At 39.5% G+C, this 17,973-nt stretch overlaps 4 protein-coding genes across 6 annotated transcripts; 3 read left to right on the forward strand and 1 right to left on the reverse strand.

Moving 5' to 3' along the window:
• The first annotated feature begins 11 nt into the window (after nucleotides 1-11).
• Nucleotides 12-4,466, forward strand: LOC136249673 (mediator of RNA polymerase II transcription subunit 1-like). Of its 3 annotated transcripts, none has more exons than XM_066041756.1 (18): nucleotides 12-180; nucleotides 231-303; nucleotides 363-417; nucleotides 465-528; nucleotides 582-647; nucleotides 2,013-2,041; nucleotides 2,093-2,164; nucleotides 2,221-2,289; nucleotides 2,350-2,417; nucleotides 2,468-2,545; nucleotides 2,594-2,681; nucleotides 3,174-3,310; nucleotides 3,366-3,427; nucleotides 3,472-3,510; nucleotides 3,558-3,674; nucleotides 3,729-3,804; nucleotides 3,867-4,071; nucleotides 4,211-4,466. In XM_066041756.1, exons 1-18 carry the CDS (start codon nucleotides 52-54, stop codon nucleotides 4,302-4,304), a joined length of 1,521 nt encoding a protein of 506 aa, XP_065897828.1. In that variant the 5' UTR covers nucleotides 12-51; the 3' UTR covers nucleotides 4,305-4,466. The 3 variants fall into 3 exon arrangements, with proteins under 3 accessions (XP_065897828.1, XP_065897827.1, XP_065897829.1); XM_066041755.1 differs by having other exon boundaries at nucleotides 2,347-2,417; nucleotides 4,211-4,465; XM_066041757.1 differs by having other exon boundaries at nucleotides 12-174; nucleotides 2,347-2,417; nucleotides 4,211-4,464.
• On the reverse strand, nucleotides 4,308-10,084 carry LOC136249671 (MYND-type zinc finger-containing chromatin reader ZMYND8-like). Its single transcript, XM_066041753.1, has 16 exons — nucleotides 9,896-10,084; nucleotides 9,424-9,837; nucleotides 9,205-9,272; nucleotides 9,116-9,153; nucleotides 8,916-9,065; nucleotides 8,775-8,861; nucleotides 8,526-8,618; nucleotides 8,389-8,476; nucleotides 8,284-8,339; nucleotides 8,147-8,224; nucleotides 8,018-8,077; nucleotides 7,887-7,942; nucleotides 6,510-7,830; nucleotides 6,134-6,313; nucleotides 5,877-5,996; nucleotides 4,308-5,131 (listed from the first exon to the last, which is right to left on the reverse strand). Coding segments are annotated over exons 1-16 (3,483 nt in total). The 5' UTR covers nucleotides 9,898-10,084; the 3' UTR covers nucleotides 4,308-4,459.
• Nucleotides 10,085-10,254: 170 nt separating this feature from the next.
• Nucleotides 10,255-11,981, forward strand: LOC136249674 (translocating chain-associated membrane protein 1-like). Its single transcript, XM_066041758.1, has 9 exons — nucleotides 10,255-10,517; nucleotides 10,566-10,665; nucleotides 10,722-10,834; nucleotides 10,894-11,069; nucleotides 11,119-11,203; nucleotides 11,250-11,320; nucleotides 11,372-11,482; nucleotides 11,535-11,684; nucleotides 11,732-11,981. The coding sequence occupies exons 1-9, from the start codon at nucleotides 10,380-10,382 to the stop codon at nucleotides 11,907-11,909; spliced, it is 1,122 nt and encodes a 373-aa protein (XP_065897830.1). The 5' UTR covers nucleotides 10,255-10,379; the 3' UTR covers nucleotides 11,910-11,981.
• On the forward strand, nucleotides 11,919-17,875 carry LOC136249672 (succinate dehydrogenase [ubiquinone] flavoprotein subunit, mitochondrial-like). Its single transcript, XM_066041754.1, has 16 exons — nucleotides 11,919-11,986; nucleotides 12,151-12,240; nucleotides 12,333-12,494; nucleotides 12,972-13,027; nucleotides 13,074-13,161; nucleotides 13,209-13,373; nucleotides 13,422-13,570; nucleotides 13,626-13,750; nucleotides 13,805-13,973; nucleotides 14,026-14,221; nucleotides 14,277-14,477; nucleotides 14,530-14,622; nucleotides 14,671-14,769; nucleotides 14,824-14,967; nucleotides 17,583-17,696; nucleotides 17,744-17,875. The coding sequence occupies exons 1-16, from the start codon at nucleotides 11,927-11,929 to the stop codon at nucleotides 17,828-17,830; spliced, it is 1,998 nt and encodes a 665-aa protein (XP_065897826.1). The 5' UTR covers nucleotides 11,919-11,926; the 3' UTR covers nucleotides 17,831-17,875.
• Nucleotides 17,876-17,973: the final 98 nt, after the last annotated feature.

Raw genomic sequence — 17,973 nt, forward strand, 5'->3', positions numbered from 1 at the left:
ATTCTGTTCTGTTTGATAAGCACTGGCGCTTTAAACAGGGAGTGGTGTCGTATGGAGAACAAGACTTCTGCTGCAGCGCTCTACAAGTTAGCTCTACCAGAGGAGGCCAGAATCAAAGAACTATATGAGCAAATTAGTATAAGATGTGCTAGACTTCAGCAACTTGGACAAGCTGTAAGGGTGTGGAAACTAAGCGCCAGAGTGCGCGTAATTTGTGTATAAACATACAGGCTACAGAATATGACAAGGCTTTCAAGGGAAGACTGTCAGAAGCTATTTCGTTCCTTCAAAATGAATGTCAAGGTGAGACGAATTGTTCATTCTATCCTCATACCCTGCATGTACTACACACATGTACACAGGGTCTAGAGTCACCAATGCAGTGGAGCAGCTTCAGTTACTTGCACAGAAGCTGGGGTGAGCTAAAATAACACATAAGTGCACAATTCAATTGAACAATACAGTCTAAAGTACCAGCAGCAAGGCACATCAATCCTGCTAGTTTCTGAAGGAACATTTGCCTTTGCGGTTAGTCAGTTAAGGAATCACTAATGCAATGTTACTAGATCGATGTGTCATAGGTTGGTATTAATGAGATGAGAAATGTGACTGGAGCTAAACTAATGCTTGGTAAAGACTTGGAAAAGGTACATGTATTCTGAAAAAAACAATTCAAGCATTCAGCTAAGAATGCCAATAAGTAAAGTATTTATAGTATGTTCACGTTGAGCTGAATCCTCAAAAACATTTAATAACTCATGGATGCAATTGCGCATGATCTTGAGATTTGGCTCATTTGAAGTACTGCTTGAGCTGCTAAAAATATTTCAAAATCTTTTTGTTCAAATGTCTGACATAATATTTATGGCCAATCAAAATTTTTACAATACATTTCCTATGTGGAAGCCATATAAGTACAGTGTCCATTACAGCCCTTTCCCGAACTTGTAATGGAGCCAAACCATACATGTCTGTTGTTGACACCTTTGCTGTCACTAATAATCATCTGGTTGGCTAAAATGTTGACTCTGTTGAGAAAAAACTTTTAATTTTTAGCTGTTTTTCAGGTGTAACAATCTTTAATAACACTCTGAATAGCTCTCACACTACAGTCACAAGCACGTGTACAATCTTGAATGTTCCATACATATATATTCTCTAATTATAGATGTGAACTATTACAACTATTGGTGTGTGCATAATATCAGTACTACACAGGATTCAGCTCAATGTGAACATACTATAGCAAGTTAACTGATAACAGTAGCATCATCATTAAGGTTTGCCTTGAAGTATTACATAATAACAAAGTGCAACCCCAAAGTCTGCTGGACACATAAAAACCATTCTGAAATGCAAGTATGGGTAACCAACCGTCTTGTGCCCTTATTAGAGAGGTGTCCTGATTTCAGGAGTTACACTAATACTATGCAGGGTGCCCATGTGAAGATTGCATTCCATGATGCAATACTCAACGAAGCAAAGCTAGTGATCATTGCATCATTCATGTGACGGGTGGTTATCAAATCAAATAGCGGCAATGCTCAAAAAAATGTATCTATTTACCAACATTGTCATACTGTTTTGAAAAGTGTAAACAAGAGTAGTGGTGAGGCTCTTTCATAGCATCTACTCAATCCTTGCTCCTTGTGTAGGTGCTGCCAAGACTTATTCTAGTGTGGACCTCACCATTGCTTTTGTGCCTTCTCTGACAATGTGACACCCTTGACAGTGGTACAGTTTATCTGAATCCGAACGCCACTATCCAAGTTCAAAAGTTACTAGCAGTCTATTACAATAAGTGTATGTTCTATTAGAGTAATTTGTTGTTTAAACATTTAGCAAATGTGTTACCTTGGCTGCACTTTTACTTAGTCTATATCTTATAACATATGGATACAGACAATTTTATGACAGAAAATTCTATGAAAATTACGAACAACACAACCAGTCAAGATTAGAGCAGTATGGCTTTTTAGTCCTTGTGTGATTTTGGTGTTTCGTTTTTTTAGGATTGTCATGTGATGCTGGAGTTGCTCAGGTGAGCTGTTAGTTTGTGGGATATTAAATCACTCTTTCTCACATGACCAAGGGATGGACAATATCGTAAAGTGGGAGAACACCTGGGAGCCCTAACAGAACTAAGCACCCGACTTGCTGCATGGTAAAAATGTAAACAATGATTAAGTCACATGTGTCTTATATTTGGACCAATTTTAGCCCACAGAAACACAGTGCTCTTACTGGCCTGTTTGTTATTGAGTCCATTCTGGCATCAATGTACAAGAGGTTTGGAATATAAGCTTACATGATTATCTCATGTGATCTGTTATATATATATAACAGCAGCAACTACACGAAACTGGTGGACGAGATTCTACACTCCCACCTGGGTCATGTTATACCCAGATCGGGTGGTAAGTTAGTGCCATTTAAATATCAATGGTGAGCATTAATTGTGATTAAGGGCTACCAATGAAGTTGGTCATATATGGTGCACCCAACGATCTCTTAGACAAACAAGAGTTAACAGTGATGGATCCTGGTACGTGTCATGGTCTAGTCTTGTTATTCACATTAGATTTGTTTTTAGTGCCTGAGGGTTTGGGTTTTCATTTGACGATTCTCGCAGAGTTCAGCCCACAAGTAAATATCTTACCAGCTACTGTCAACATATTCAAGTAATTATTATGTTTGTGATAGGAAATATTATTGTGAATGCTCATTAAAGTATTAAAGCACTGTATCCATATCAAAAGGTCCCAGAGTACATTTGAGTCAATTTAGCTTTGGAAAGTATAGCCTATGGCGCTCCAAAATCAAGCGTACACACTTTCAAAATACACTTTATCAGTATTGTTGACCACTGTAATAGGGTATCTGATAGAGTATTTTGATCTAAAACGTTTTGTCCCTAACGGTGTGTAGATGTAGGCTAAAAGTGAGGTCATGGAGTATGCTTTAGATGTGTTTGAGCCAATACACCAGCATAATCTCAAGCATTATAGGTGAACAAAAGCATATACACAATAATAGGATGAATTTAAATGCAGAATGTGCGTACCCAAGCAAAACAAAAGGTGAATGCAGTTTGTTGTTGCTGTAATTTATGGTTGAGGTGGTCTTTATAAAAAAGTTACTGATTAAGTATAAGACTTTGTTTACTTACTCAGTGCAAGTGGTAAGATGCTCCCAGTGAACTCTCAGAATGGTGTTGTTGCCCAGGCAATGTTAGCAATGCAGCTATCCAGCAATGTTCCTGCATCCATGGTAACCATCAGGAAGATCCATGCTCAGGTGTATGGATCAGGTAATCACATGATGACATCATACTGTGATCATCAGTTTTGGTTCATTCATTACAGATCAGAATTTCATTGCCCCACAAGCTAAGAGTTATTTTGAAATTCTGTTAGCCACTACAGAAGTGAGCATTCTATTAGAATATTTTATGTTAATTGTGTCCCATAGGGAAATCTTAACTTCTCTTCAAGTGAAGCCAGAGTTGTGGTAAGTCGAAATACTCTTTCATTGCTCCAAGATTTCCTTTTTATTAGCACTTACCAAGTCAGCGTCACTATTATTTCTTCCCTACAAGTGCTACTGCCTTAACTGGTGATGTGCTAAGTAAAGTATCTTTCTTGCATCCATTTGCAGTAATTCAAATTGTTTCGGTGAGCTTTATTGCACTGTTAAATTGTCAAGTATGCACACAATGATATTCTTAGCTGCTCAGGCAACAGTTGGTATTCAACAATTTAATAAGAAGTTGCTTTGGTGGCTCATCTTCAAATCTCAACCCAGGTGAGGTTTTTTTTTATTTTTAAATAAACTACTAGTTATATATCCTGATGTTATGTGTACAGAAACAAGTGACACAGAGTTGGTATGTAGTATAATGGAATTGACTCCACCTACCAATATTAAGTTTGAAGTCAATCTCATGGGAGGTGGCCCTGTTTTCATTGAGATCAATATTGCCTCCAGCAAGCCAGCCATGCCTGATGTGATGTTGGGAAACTCACCACAGAACATGGAGATCAACCATTATCTTATCAAGGTCCTTGAGAAGTGAGTCAATGACTGCATGCTTTGTGACCTGATTAATGAAACCACTGAGGCCATATTATTGGTATCGTAACTGGCCCCAGGTCTCCCTATACAGTGTAAATAGTAATTCAGCCAGCCTCCTTAAAGTTGCTTTTTACAGGTGCCTGTCAATCCCTGTGATGTTGTATGCTTACGTCAAGCGACTCCCCCAACTACAGAATTCAACAAGTTTAGGTGGTGGATGGCAGAACTAACAGTTTCATATACAGCTCATTGTTTAATTATTTAAATTTGTACAAGAATGCAAAATTTTGATCAGTTGCAAAAAAGGAAAAAAAAAATCATACGAAAGGCATAAAACAAAATTCAGTTGTACAATATACATGTATATATGAACAGCTTAGCATTTTCAGTGATAAAAAACGGTCGGATTGTTTCTTTGAAGGACCGGGGGGTGCGTCTGCGTCGTATGACTTCCAAGCATTGATGGTGCACTCACGAGTGTCCAATTGCTGGCAGCAGCTACAGCTGCAACAGTGGATGTAGGTGGAGTCTGATACAACTGCTGCTCAAGGCCAGTGGACATGAGCTGATAGCTAACAGGGGTAGTTATCTCTGCAGGGATTGGTTGTGGTCCTGCCCGTGGTGGTGCTGTCTCAACTGGAGCAGGTGTCAGAGGTGGTGGTCCCACACCACCTACACTGGTTGTCATGGTAACTGCTCCACTAGTGTTGTTCACATTTGGTAATACAAAACTAGCTGCTGATCCAAAAGTAAAGGCAGAAGAGGAGGACGGCTGGGGATGGGGAGACGAAAAAGAACCACTTCTTGATGCCATCATTCTACTGGCAGCAGATGCAGCAAAGTTGAAAGTGCCTCCACCGACACCACTGCTACCAGCATCAAAGCTTGGAGTTCTTGGGGGTCCTGAAAGTGGCTGCTGTTGTTGTGGTGTGTTGCTGCCAAAATGATGATCATGTTCAGGCCAGTGCTCCGGCCAGTGTTGTATCTGACACTCCTCACTGCAATAATTTGTGTTCCAACAGCAACTGTAGCCAGCCTCCTTCCAACAATTACGACACTGAAAGTGGAAGATTACAATTGTACACATAAATAAAATTCGAGGGACACACAATACACACATACTACACATCCTATGCTACGTAAATTCACTTCAGTATGCAACATTCTAGGAACAAGTCAGGTGTTGTACCCACATGCTTCAATAGTGTTGAGCAGCCAGTCAAGAAATGAATATGATTTCAGCACCACTTCACTGAACAAGACCCGTCACAGATTACTGGTCATGTATGGTGGAATTTCAGTAAATTAAGGCCATCTGTCTGTTTACTGTTTACCTGCCTAAATGTGGCCACCTGCTAAAAAAATAATGTCCTGGCTTTTTTGGTAACTGATTAAACAGGTTTTCCAAGGATGTAGCCCCACTAAATCAGGTTTTGCTGTCAACTTTTACTAGAAGCTTGTTTACCAAATGACAAAACTTAGCCTATGTATGTACACTTGACAGTTACTATAGCCAAAGAGAATGTACTCTTTATCACCAAGTATGTTTGTATTCGCCTGTGGTGATAATATGATATCCTACACTAGTAAACTGGTAACCCATGAATTTCTAATGATACCTGTAACACTCCCCAGAATGTGTTGGTCAGCAAGATCAGCTTTAAAACAGAAAACATTTTGAACCATTGGTTATAGAGTTGGCCTTAACTTTATTTATCCACTGTGAAGCTATTTTGGCTTATTACACAATGCCAAAACTGTCCCACAATAACTACATACATACATGGTCTATAAGTCCTTACCCACACATGCTTCTTGGTTTCCATGGTCGCTTCCTCTATGGCTAATAATTTATCTTCTTCAAGTTGTTGTCGAAGTTCACTGACTGCTTGTTCTTGCTGTAATATAGCTGACTTTTGCACCTAGTCAAACAACAAAGTTATTCACATACAATAACTGATCATGACCTCAACATGTCCCCCCCCCCAAGGAAATTTGTCTCAAAAACTGACTGTACATTATGTCTTCACCCATCCACCCACAGCACGCAACACTTTACCAGTTCTAGCTGGGTATCCATTTCTTTCTTTAGTTCTTTCCTGAGTGAATCAAGAGCTGAGGCCATACCAGTCCCTAATGGCCAAGAAGATTTCAACTTATCCCTTAACTCTTGAGTCTCAGGACCTCCATGGTAATCTGATAACATCTCCAACAACACACTCTGAAAAGCCACCATGAACTAGAAAAAGATAAACACAGTCTTGACCAGGGAACTACAGGGTAAGTGTATATATGTATTTAAATTACTTCTTAATTTTTTGAAATCAGAACTAAGTGTACTTGAGAATTGAGGAAACTGCCAATGAATTCAACAATAACACAGTTAAATACATAAATATTGGGGAGCCCTAACACATATGTATGCCACTACTTACTTTGTCAGAATAGTAACGATACCCCATGTCAGCGCTACTCTTGCCGCGGATTGATTTCAGTCTCGTGGTAAATGCTCTACGTACATGACCAATGGTTGATTCTAGAAGACTTCCTTCTTCACTCATGTCTTCTGGTTCACTTTCACTGGATGTCTCTGGCTCAACAACAACACTGGGGGAAGCCCCTTCACTGACCACACCTCCCCAGATGGCAGATATGTCATCAAATGTTAATCCAGCAGTCTGTATGTCTTGTGTAATGTTCTTTGTTAATGGAGTATGATGACTCTTGCCACTTGCCTTCATGGGACTGCTAGTGTGTGCTGCTTTACGTTTAGATGGCTGTTGCTCTGGTGATATAAATGCCTGCTTCCGTTTTCTTATCCGTTTGTTGTCTGGATCAACTACTACCATGGCTGTCTTCTCACGAGGGTACAAACTGCTGAATGCACTAGTGAGGGATTCTTCACTTGGTATATCTTCACTGAAACTGACCACTGGAAATTTCTGTGGTGCCGGTTGTATTAGTTTGGTTTTCTTGGGAAAACCATTGGTCATTTCAGCTTGTTTCTTTTCTGCCTTTTCTGCCAACTGACTAGCCAGCGATGAGAGCACACTTCCAGGGACCATCTTGTTAGGTTTGAATCCTGTTGGTGTGAGCACCATTTTCTGTGGGCTACCGCTGTTCATAGTTATCTTCTTGGAAGAGAAGTGAACACCACTACCTTGCACTGAGGTTGCTTGCTTTTTCATTGATAAGCCCAGGCTAGTTGGGTGAGAGGATTTCTTAATAGAACTTGATTTTGGTTTGTCTGTTCTGTGTGGCTGAGGTGAAAGAGCATACTTCCTTGCGTCCTTCTTTTTCTCCTTTTTTGCTTCACTGACACCAGGTTCATAATCATAGTCAATTTTCAGTTCTGGTTCCGAGTCTGGACTAGAAACTGGAGCATAAGTGGGGTCACCCTTTGGTTCTGAATCAAAATCAATATTGACTTTGACTGGTACAACTTGTGGAGAGAAAGGCTCATAGTTGCTACCACCTGAAGATGAGTGAGGTGATAATGATCTCTCCTGCTGATCTTTCCTACCATCCTGTAGTTTACTAGATAACTTTGGAAACTTTATGGCTGGGGGTAGAGTAGTTCCTTGCTCGCCTAAAAAGTGCTTCAATTCCTTTTCACTTAAACCTGGTCTCATTTCTTTGATACTTTCTCGATATTTAGTCAATTCATACATTGCTTGATTCCAGTGTATGTGCTTGTTTGGTGGGACTGGTGGTTGTCCTCTCAGTTCTTGTATTCCTGTTTTTGAAATAATAGCTCTGTATAGAGATGACATAAAATAGTTAGACATTGATAAGTCATTGCAAATGCACACCTGTCATGTTGGCCAAAGAAACGGACATCACAGCGGTCAGCAGATTCACTCAACAACTAAAATGATAAAACACAAATGCAACAAATAATAACAAATGTAACTCAGTGGTAGGTCTATACACTGGTGCTTGCCTTGGCTGGCCAAAGTGGGTACCCTCGGACCTTAGCAAGAACTACACGATGCGGTGGCACCTAAAAAGATAGAACCACAGTGCAGTTAACAAGTATGCAAATGCATGAATCAAAATGGATACTACTTACACAGGGTATTGCAAACCAGTCAGTAGGTTGCTGAACTGAGAGCTTATAACAGTTTGAACACAATTCTATCTCTTTCATCTGTATGAAACCAGGTGCTAAGTACAAGCAAAATTTCATTTATTGTATATACTACTCACATCTTCTTTTGCAATTCTAACTATTGCTTTAGCTGTCTTTGTTAGAACATGTCGGGCTACACGGTGCATATATAGCTTTTAAAACTGGAGGTTTATGCAGATTACCTCCATTATAGATAATGCAGTTATGCTGAATCCATTCAGTGTCTGCCACAAACTCCTTTGTGGAGTGATATTTTCCAGCCTCCACATTCTGTGAAAACAATCAGGATACATTGGCAAAAAAATTAAAAAGAAGCCACCTTTTTAATGGTGCCCAGATCCATTGGAAAGAACACATGGTCTCTATAACCAGGTGCAATAGCTTCAGTCACCTCCATTTGAAATAATTCAGTCTGCAAGCATCAGAACAATATGAATGATGATGTAGTGTAGAATGCATAGTGATGTGTATGTATTTTGTTTGTGCAGTGTACATGTTTACATGCATTTACAGGTGTATTTGTGTAGTGTAATGTAGTGTTGTTCTTGTGTGAGTAACATTAGCTTACACCGGGAAACATCATTCTCTTCACAGCAAGTGAAAGCAACTCCTGTAAATTTGAGGGACGTAACTTTTTACTCTTCTTAGCAATGCCCTTTAAATGATTAAGACCATTTAACTTCAGTAGCGCACAAAGAGTTTAGCTTACTCTACAAGTTGGGCAAGTCCATTCTTCACCCTCAGGTTCTTGTTGCAAATTGCTGCACCTCAGATGGAGTACCCGTGGACACTTGTCACAACACAACACTTCTCCACCTTCGTGGCAGATCCAACAATAAGAATCATTCTTGGATTCGTCCTACAAAATTAAATGTCATTGATAGAGGTACTGGTCAAACTAAAACATACTTGCTTCACCACAAAAGCCATCTCTACTCTTTCATCTCCTGCAACACAACACACATAAACAGTTAGCACCAAGACAGGAGCATGCCTACCATTGTTGCTGCTTTTAGGGGGACATTTTCTGAGCCTGATCAGCAATGTCCCTCTCTCTTCTGAAGTGCTGTGTTTTAAAAAGGGTGATGATGGTGATGATGATGATGATCACATGTTAAGAAGCCATGCATGGTGTAGACAGGATTCTGGTTTGAGTTGTATGGCCTCCAAGCCACCACAAACATGCAACACCTTGTGATGCAACTTAATATTATTACCTTGTTTGGTCTTTGCTTGAGGAAGAAGAAGGCGTTATTTCTTCCCCTTGTTTCATGTCACTTTGCTTTTCACCAGTATCCTGAGCGGTGTCTTTAGGTGTTACACCCTCTATTTTCTTATCTTCCTGTCCATCTTTGTCAGTCTCTTTGTGTTTCACTTGATCATTTACCACTGTTGCACTAATGCTGGCCTGTTGCTGAACCTTATAGACCTCACTCACAACAACAACTGGTTGTGATTCAGATACAACAGATGGTGGCTTGGGTTCACCAGGAATCTTGTTGTTTACTGTACTGGGTCGAGGAGATGTTGTTGTACTGATGGTAGAATCAGTTGTTGACATTGCCACAGGAGTGCCCAATGTGAATGGCATCAGTCCACTACTTGTTGTTTCACTGTTGTCCTCATCAGACCTAAAAGAAACAAAATTTCACCATAAAACCCTATCAAACTTCACCAACAATGCCTAACATTGAGAATGATGTGAAAACCAGACTCAAATGGTTCCAATCTGATATAAGTCACTGTAAATTACTGAGAAGCATACATCCAATCCAGTCAGTGACAGTTTAGGGCCACACAACTTGAAAAACACTGACTTGAAGTTTGACAAAGTTCATTCTGTTCCTATAAAATGGTGACCACAAATAAAAATGGCTGCCTATTGACATGTATTTAAATTGTTTAACAGGAAGTGCCTGTTTTGACAGTTGTGTGATAAAGTGCGCAAAGCAAAATGGGCTTTACCATTTTATCGCGCGGAAAATCCAGACGACCTAAAGATCGCACCTTTGGGTAGCTTTCTTTATTGTCACAAATTTTTATATTCGCACAATTCATGCACTCGTGTGTGAATCTCATCGCAGAATTTTAGTAGTAGACGTGCAATTGTGTAACTTCCTTTTGTGACACACTGCGTGCAGCGTTATTTAGGATAACAAAAGGTGGAGCATTTATGACCAAGATCCCTAGTAAAAAGCCCGGCGGCAAGGGCGACAACCCTCCGATATTTAGCCATGAATTCATTAGAAAGAATCACGGAGATATTTTATCGTGTGCCTGTATGGTCGTATTTGTAATGATAATGTTTCAGGTAGACATGTGTGTTCTAAATAATGCCCACCTATATATGTCCTTGCAGGCTACAAATCACATAGGATCTCAGTTTATATTTATACACTACAATGAAACAGAGCAAGAAGACAATGCTACAACAGTCACCCCTAGTGGGAGGGTTCAAGGTTACTTGTTCATGTGTACATAGCTATGTTGTTAGTTGATGTATGTAAATATATAGACAAGGCCATCCAAACATTTTACAGACATGGACCAAAGGATGCTATCAATGTGTTGTTCTATTCAGTTTTGTGGATCATTATACATGCTGTGGTGCATGAATACATATGGGAGGTACAGAACTATGTGTAGGGTGTGTGCATGTGTGTGTGAATGTTCCATGTCCACTGTAGCGTACTGCACGGAAGCTGCACTTGTCAAAGACAAAGCACCACAAATATTATGATTCTGGATTTTTAATAGTTTTCTACCTTTTGTCACTGGTATGGGGCTGTAACATAATTTTCAATGAAGGCTATCTGATTGATGTAACTCAACTCTGGAATGATTTTCCACATGACATGATGAAGTTTAGCAACTTATCACATGCTCACTGTGTTCACCCATATCTTCTGTAGGTTTGGAATAAAATTTTTCATGTTGAACCAGATGGCGTTTTGGTTGCATTGCTACCCAGAGTTGTACTTCATGAAAGCCAAGAAGGTGAGAGTTATGTTTAACTGCTGATTGAGCTGCTAATTCAATGTAGGAAGACATTCCATCAAAACTGCTTCATTATACTTCTTTGCTGTTACTTATCGCTGGAGCATATAGTGGCAGGTGACAGTTACATTTGTTGTGGATTATGGTATGCAAAATACATGTGTGCAGGTTGCAACGGTTGATGCTTGTTCTCTTAATGCTTCATTATTTGGTGGAGTTGTCATTCCACTTGTCACGGCTACTCCACTATCACCAAAAGAAGGAAATAGCTTCAATGGGGTCTGTCTGTGTTCTTACTGCTGGTAGAGATGCCTTATGCCTTTCCTTTTAGGTTCACTTGCTGGCATGTGCTATCTGTGGTATGCAGACTAGGCACTGTAGTATTGTCAGTAATCACATTGCAATTTGGACTGAAGAAAGTGGAACACGACAATATTGATGAGGATGTGGAAGTTCCGTTTTATGAAACTTCTTTGTACAGGTATTTATTGCCTGAATGAATGAATGAATTTATACTACCTTTTATAGGACGTGTTGTTTGGCGGTCTTGCTGCTTTTTCAGGCTATACTGGGTTGGAATTTTGTTAGTTATCAGCTGTCCAGACGTGGGGAAGATGCTGGAGCTGAGCAAGTGAAGATAAAGCAGCCAGTTGCAACACGAAAAAACAAAGGCGGCAAAAATTCTGACGCCAAAAAGAAAAACTGATTGTTTTGCATAGGCGCATGCGCCAATTTATTAGTATTCAATTGGGTAGTATTTCTTATAATATGACAACGAGATTAGTAAGTATAGTATCGAAATGTATCGTATCGTTTCTTATTGCACGCGTTTCATTGTGTGGAGAGTATGTTGATCCCTGTAATAACCTGGTTGCTGTGTGTCTAATTAACGCGCAGCTATACAAGTTTTTGATTCTTGTTCTAGTAATAAATATTTCCTCTGGTAGATTGGCCGGAGTACAACCCGAATATTAAGAGGCACAAGATGGAGTACCTATAGTAGTCGATTATGTCATCATCATGTGCGTCATTCACAGGCAAGGCTTAAATTGTATTTGTCGTACCACAGATCATAGCAGAAAGCTGAGCCCGTTGAGGATTTACAACAAGATAACTTTTTTTATTGCAGCTGTCCAAGAAATATCCGGTAGTAGATCACAAGTTTGATTGTGTGGTGGTGGGTGCTGGAGGTGCTGGATTGAGGGCTGCATTTGGGTTGGCAGAGGAAGGCTTTAAGACTGCCTGTGTCACTAAGCTGTTTCCAACACGATCTCACACTGTTGCAGCACAGGTAACACATGACATGTAATCCATACATACATGCATGTGGCCATACATACATGCATGTGGACAATTTGCATACAGCATGCTGCACTCATGCAATATTCCACTATGCAGTATGCCACACAGTTGTCTACAGGCACAACATGTATCATATAACTGAGGGAATAAAAGGCTGATTTGCAGGAAAGTTTGGTGAATGAGCAGTTTTCTAAATATGAAATCAAATACGGCTATAATAAAAATTGTTTATAAGTATCACAGTCTCTTTTTCTTGTATACCAAAATCCTATCACGGTAAATTCACCTCCTACCCAACTTTCCTGCTATATGATACTTTATTCCCTACACTATTTGTGCTAAAAAAAATTTGTCCATCCGTAGTTACTGTACAGTAAGATTGTTCACTTGTTACTCACACTGTCACACATACACAATGCGCATACACACACTGACATTGATACCACTCTATTACACACTTACCCAGGGAGGGATCAATGCTGCACTGGGTCACATGGAAGAAGATGACTGGAAATGGCACATGTGAGTGCATTCTCCCCAGCAAACCCAATACATCATTTATTGTCAGGTATGATACAGTCAAGGGCAGTGATTGGCTAGGGGACCAAGACGCCATACACTATATGACAGAAGAGGCACCTAAGGCAGTCATAGAGGTATGTATGTCATGTTGTCGTACAATGATTTTATCCTACCTGTATAGCTTGAGAATTATGGGATGCCATTTAGTCGGACGGAGGATGGAAGAATCTACCAACGAGCATTTGGTGGTCAGAGTTTGAACTACGGCAAGGGGGGTCAAGCACATCGATGTTGCTGTGTTGCTGATCGTACTGGTCACTCGTTGCTACACACTTTATATGGAAGGGTATGTAGTATGTATCTGGAATGGTACCTTTACTCTACTGTTATGTAGTCACTGCGGTACAACTGTAACTATTTTGTGGAGTACTTTGCACTTGATCTGCTAATGAAAGATGGTGTATGTTGTGGAATCATCGCGATGTGTTTGGAAGATGGTTCAATACACAGGATCCATGCCAAGAACACAATATTGGCTACTGGGTGAGCTAAAACTACATATGGTACTTAAATAGTAACTGTCTTGTACTCCATTTAGCGGATACGGTAGGGCATATTTTTCATGTACGTCGGCACACTCATGTACTGGTGATGGATCAGCCATGTTGACAAGAGCAGGACTAGCAAATGAAGATATGGAATTTGTACAGTTCCATCCCACTGGTACACTGTAACTCCACTGTAATTTCTTACATGCACAACTGGCACATTTTACAGGGATATATGGAGCTGGTTGTTTGATCACTGAAGGATCTCGAGGTGAAGGTGGCTATCTACTGAACAGTGAGGGTGAGCGTTTTATGGAACGTTATGCTCCAACTGCCAAGGATCTTGCATCACGGGACGTGGTATCAAGAAGTATGACGATTGAGATCCGAAATGGCCGGTACAATATGGCATTGTAGTGATACATAAAACTTATTGGTGGGCACTATTAGGGGATGTGGGCCGGAGAAAGACCATGTCTATCTACAGCTGTCTCATCTGCCACCTGAAACACTAGCTACTCGTCTGCCAGGAATTTCAGAGACAGCAATGATTTTTGCTGGTGTGGATGTAAACCGAGAGCCCATTCCAGTTCTTCCCACAGTTCATTACAACATGGGAGGAGTGCCCACAAATTACAAGGGCCAGGTTAGTTTAGATACTAGTGAGAAGTGGCTATGTTGTGGGTGCGACTGCCTTGTAGGTAATACAGTACAAAGAAGGGGTAGGAGATGTGCTGATTCCTGGATTGTATGCTGCTGGGGAAGTGGCATGTGCCAGTGTTCATGGAGCCAACAGATTGGGCGCCAACTCACTTCTTGACTTAGTTGTTTTCGGCCGAGCCTGTGCACATGACATAGCACAAAACCACAAGCCTGGTGATACTATACCCAGTCTTCCAGAGGTAAATAGTATACATGAGTAATTTGTGTATTTCTGATGGCCTGTTTACCTAGAATGCTGGTGAGAGTTCAGTAGCAAACATCGATAAACTCCTATCATCTGAAGGAAATGCACCCACAGCAGAATTAAGACTAAAGATGCAGAAGGTTCGCTGCCATGTTCTTCTTCCCTAACTCATTCTTCTCATCCTTTAGTTGATGCAGAACAATGCTGCTGTGTTTAGGACAGGCGAAGTTTTACAAGAGGGCTGCCAGGAGCTTGATAATTTGTACAGAGAATTGAGAGATGTCAAAGTAAACACATAATAGATCAACAAACCTGTGCTTATCCCTCCATCATCTGTGTAGGTGTTTGACAAAGGTGTTGTGTGGAACACTGACTTGATTGAGACATTGGAGTTGCAAAATCTGATGTTGAACTCGCTGCAAACAATTTACTCTGCAGCTGAACGTAAGGAATCACGTGGTGCCCACTTCAGAGAAGATTTTAAGGTTAGATCATATAGTGCAGTACATAAGCCCTTAAAAATGACATAATCGTTCACTTTTTGATAAAAGCACCAATTTTTTTACAGAGTATATGGAGCGTGCACTAAGTGTTTTAAGAAGGGGAGGCACGTAAAAAGTCCTCAGGAACACCCCTATTTGCACCCTGACAAGAAAACCATTTGTTACTATTAAAAATCAATCATGTTTCTATCAAGTTAACTGCTGGGCCTAGTATCATAGTAGTACAAAGCATACAGCTGGAACATAATAGCCTATTAGTAATCTATAAAAAAAAAAAAAAATAGTTTTCCCACCTAGGCAGTAAACAAAATCACTAAAATTTCCATTTGCAGGGTATAAGGTATTTCTTAGTGCTGTGATAATGCTCAAAATAAGCATAAAGGAGCTAGGTTCCAATGAAGTGGGATTTTGAGCACTAAGAAGTACCTTATGACACATCCATGTACTTTTCTTGCTTATACTATATTACACTGAATTGAAAGTGCTGTAACTTGAGAACATGAAACAACTTGCAACTGCCTTCATTAAACTATAAATTTAATTACCTTTCATATGGTGCCCAGTATAAGGACAAGGGACCTTTTGTTCAAGCTCTGTACTTGATAATTGAACTGCTGTAGTTCATGGTTTTTTGTTGAGATATCCACCTGTGACTTCAGCATTAAATAACTTTTGTTATACCGCTTTAATAAAGAAACAATACACATCAGGATGATCCTTGTACATAGTACTACATAATCGTCAGCATTGAAGGTCCAAAACTTTAACAGAATCCCTGCAAATGGAAATTTTAGTGATTTTGTTTACTGCCTAGGTGAGAAAACTATTTTTTTTTTATAGATTACTAATAGGCTATTATGTTCCAGCTGTATGCTTTGTACTACTATGATACTAGGCCCAGCAGTTAACTTGATAGAAACATGATTGATTTTTAATAGTAACATAGTTTTCTTGTCAGGGTGCAAAAAGGGTGTTCCTGAGGACTTTTTACGTGCCTCCCCTTCTTAACACACTTAGTGCACGCTCCATATACTCTGTAAAAAAATTGGTGCTTTTATCAAAAAGTGAACGAATATTTGGCTTAGGCGCTGGACTAATAGGGATATATTGTACATGGTATGAAGCTCACAATTTTTGCAAAAATTGATCTGTGGAATTTTTTTCCTCATAAATTGTTCTTTCTTCCCTCAACAGTTTTCCCCTTAAATTTGAAATACAATGGGGCCAGACCTGTTGGTAGCAAAAATCATTGTATTAATTATGGTGCACATTTTATGAGTAGTTTCACTGTATAACAAATTAATAATAGCTCCAAAAGGCACAAAAAGGTCAAGTAGTAAGATCCATGCCACATGCAAGACCCACATATAAACTTGATCCTGGACCAAAGTACTACATACTTGGCCTCTATGCCTGCCATGTGACAGTAGAACCTCTCAATAACAAGACATTTAGAGTTTTAAAGCATACAGTGTGTTTGGTTATGGTTGTAAATATTATTTACTGTCTATGAAATAAAGGTCACTGTCTTAAACTACCCACTGTAAAAATCCCCAAATCTCTCATTAATATACTGCCTGATGTACCCATCAGTTTGAAGTAAGTCAGGAAATTCAGCACAAAAGTGAAAGACAATTTACGTACCTCTGATCTATCATAGCAACAAAAATGTGCTGGATCCCACTGTGTAAACAACCTGTACTAAAAATTAATATTGTACAGTGGTTTCAGCACTTACTCTGTATGAAATGTGAAGATTGGTTGTGTACATATGTGTGTGGTTTGCAGGCAAATTATCTGGCTCTACAATGATGGTGATTACCCAAAGCATGCTTCTGGCTGCAGTACACTGACAATGAGCCTTTTCCATAATGACATCACATTGATTTTCTATTTGGGGTACTCTTATATTTTCGAGTATTGCTTTCTATGACGACAAGTTTTTCATGAACCATTTAGTTGTTAATGAAAGATGATATTGAAGTCAAGTAACCAGGTATGGTTACAATGTATATAAAGGATTGTTGTTTCTACTCAACCTTCAAAACTAGTTGAAATTTCAAAACCCATGTAAATGATTTAATTCTGCTGTGTTATACCCATACCTGTTAGTTTTAGCTCGATATCTTCTTCCTGGATCACACAAACGATCGATCTTCATTTGTCACCCAATATCACCTGTACTTGAAAACATTAGAGTACCCCCAAATAGAGGTCGCCATTTTTGCTCTGATGTCATTATGGGAAAGGCTTATTTTCATTGGTAGATATGATAATTTTACTCCAATTAAAGTGCACAATACACACAACCATACTACACATTTCATATGAGTAAACTACTATACTACTAGTGAGAAACTAGTAACCAAAAGTAGATGAATTTCTTTACATCTATATATAACAATATTTTTTTGTGTGTGAGTCGTTGAGCTGCAGTTGCAGGAAATCTGATTGGCTGCACCAGGAGCTTATAAGCACCAAATTGAAGGCACCTTTGGTGCTTATAAGCTCCTGGCTACACCCACATAAAAATGCCATCTGTGATGTTTCTACTAATAACTAAATTGCATCCATTTTTATACTTCCTGTGTTTGCAGGAGAGAATTGACGAATATGACTACACCAAACCAATTGACAATCAAAAGGCAAGGCCATTCTCAGAACATTGGCGGAAACATTCAATGTCATTTATGGATGCTGAAACTGGAAAGGTGAATTTGTATGGCAGCTAATAATAAGATGTTACCATTTTACCTAGGTGGCACTCGAATATCGACCAGTTGTTGATCACACGCTAGATGCCACTGTTTGTCCACCAGTCCCACCAGCCATTCGTACATACTAGAACCAAATTATTGTCATCATATTTAAAAAATGTGTACATATGCAATTATCTATGCTTGGCGACTGTAGGAAAAATTTTAGGGATATTCAAAAGCTCTTTGATCATTTGTTTAATATCACAATGTCTTAAATTAGTCATGTTAT

This window comes from Dysidea avara, chromosome 3, assembly GCF_963678975.1.
Source record: "Dysidea avara chromosome 3, odDysAvar1.4, whole genome shotgun sequence".
In the NCBI taxonomy this organism is placed as follows: domain Eukaryota; kingdom Metazoa; phylum Porifera; class Demospongiae; order Dictyoceratida; family Dysideidae; genus Dysidea; species Dysidea avara.